General features: G+C 42.2%; 1 protein-coding gene across 1 annotated transcript; it reads right to left on the bottom strand.

The window, feature by feature from the left end:
* Positions 1-1,822: 1,822 nt before the first annotated feature.
* Positions 1,823-2,395, bottom strand: LOC123488444 (jeltraxin-like; the record flags this gene model as incomplete). The annotated part of the gene is given in 1 exon segment (XM_045219361.1): positions 1,823-2,395. A coding segment is annotated over 1 exon segment (248 nt), but the record flags the coding sequence as incomplete, so codon positions are not given.
* Positions 2,396-2,406: the final 11 nt, after the last annotated feature.

Below are 2,406 nucleotides of genomic sequence, written 5' to 3'. Positions count from 1 at the left end.
CCTACTGACGTGTGCGCATTGCTGCGCTTATCACAGCATGAACAGGCCGACTGCCTCTGGGGACCGGGCGCAACCAAAACGTATTTGATGGCGGGGGGATCCAATCAAAAATGAGGAACTGAGTCACTGTGGCGCAAAGCCACACAAAACCAGTAATTGCCTGGCACTTTACAGTGGGGAAATGTTTTCTAATCAATCAAACTAATCATGGTATATTATTGGGGGGGTCAAATTGAACTGTTTCTAATATTGACCCACCCCCCCACCCCAACTTTCACACCTGGCTGAGGCTGTGTTGTGACATGGCAACATTTCAGTATTAACCTTGCCAAAGCGACGGTTTCACAGACCATACTCCTACAAAAATCAAAACATATATATCATCAATTGCTTTTAATTTAAGTGCTTAACAATCATTTAAATCATGTAGTAATCATTTAAATCCTTAAAAAATATTTTATATCATCCGCTAGCGAAGGACTTCATTTGGGGACAATCAGAACAGACATAGTAAATCTATTAGAATCAGAATTGAGTAATTTAGCGATACACAACTAACATCCAGGGAGCATCGTTAAGACATACAGTGCCTATAGAAAGTCTACACCCCCTTTCAATGTTTTCACCTTTTGTTGCCTTATTATGTGTAGATCCTTATTATTGATCTACACATCCTACCACACAACTACCAAGTGATAAAAACACTCAGGATTTATAAAATAAAAATGGAAATATCTTGGTTGGATAAGTGTCCACTCCCCTTGTAATAGCAATCCTAAATTAGCTCAGGTGTAACCAATCACCTTCAACATCACACACAAAGTTAATTGGCCTCCACCTGTGTGAAATTGTAGTGATTCACATGATTTCAAGATAAATTCAGCAGTTCCTGTAGTTTTCCTTTGCTGGGTAGTGAATTGAAAAGCAGACATTCAACCATGAGCACCAAAGCTTTAAAAAAGAACTCCGGGAAAAAGTTGTGGAAAGGCACAGATCAGGGGATGGATATAAAAATATTTAAAAGGCCTTGATTATCCCTTGGAGCACGGTCAAGACAATTACTAAGAAGTAGAAGGTGTATGGCACCACCAAGACCCGGCCTAGGCTGTCCCTCCAAACTGGATGCCCGAGCAAGTAGGAGACTGATCAGAGAGGCTACCAAGAGTCCAATGGCAACTTTGAAAGAGCAACAGGCTTTTATGACCAAGACTGATCAAAGTCTGCATTTGACAACAGTATCCCAAGCACTCTACAAATCTGGCATGTATGGTAGGGTGGCAAGAAGGAAGCCATTACTCAAGAAAGCCCACTTTGAATCCCGCTTTGAAGTATGCAAAAAAATAGTAGGGAGATTCTGTAGCCATGTGGCAAAAAGCTTTGGGTCTGACAAAACTTAAATGGAAATGTTTGGCCTAAATGCACAGCGTTACGTTGGGCACAAACTCAACATGGCACCACCCAAAGAACACCATCCCTAATGTGAAGTATGGTGGTGGCAGCATCATGTTATGGGAATGTTTCTCATCGGCACTTATCAGGATAGAAGGGAAAAGGAATGTACAGAAAAGGAATGTACAGAAAAGCTGAAAATGGGGCGGAAGTTCACCTTTCAGCATGACATGGACCCAAAGCACACAGCCAAAGCTACAGTGGAGTGGCTAAGGAATAAAAAAGGTAAATGTCCTTGAGTGGCCCAGTCAGAGCCCAGACCTAAATCCAATTGAAAATTTGTGGCATGACTTGAAGATTGCTCTCCATCAATGCTCCCCAAGGAACTTGACAGAGCTTGAACAGTTTTGTGAAGAAGAATGGTCAAATATTGCCATATTTAGGTGTGTGCAAAGTTGGTAGAAACCTATCCCAACAGACTCACAGCTGTAATTGCTGCCAACTGTGCTTCCACCAAGTATTAACTCAGGGGGGTGAAGACTTATCCAATTATATTTCAGTGTTTAGTATTTTTAATACATACTTCTTAACACAATTTAAAAAAAAATCCCCTTAAAGGTGTGGAGTATAATGTGTAGATAAGTGGAAAAAATCCTTGTTTAAATGCATGCACTGACACAACAAAATGTGAAAAGTTCAAAGGTGTGTAGACCTTTTATAGGCATCTTCTAATCTAAAATAAGGGTTAGTGGCAATCACTACTCTCCCCTAAAGCCACGCCCTCTCTCTCTGCGCCCTCCCTTCAAACACGTCCTCTTTCTCTTCCCTCTCATTGGTCCTGGGGGTTGGTGCTGACCTCTGATAGGCTGATGGTCAGAGTTGTAGGTGTTTCTCTCCAGGAGAACCTCACCATTGGTGGAGTAGATGGCCTTGGACCAGGTCAGCAGGTTACCAGGGGTGTAGTAGTAGGACTGCCACCCAGACATGAAGGCCATTATCCAGCTTGGGGAGAGGACT

The sequence above is a fragment of the Coregonus clupeaformis genome, unplaced genomic scaffold, assembly GCF_020615455.1.
Source record: "Coregonus clupeaformis isolate EN_2021a unplaced genomic scaffold, ASM2061545v1 scaf2302, whole genome shotgun sequence".
NCBI lineage: Eukaryota > Metazoa > Chordata > Actinopteri > Salmoniformes > Salmonidae > Coregonus > Coregonus clupeaformis.
This window is presented reverse-complemented; position numbering and strand designations above follow the sequence as displayed.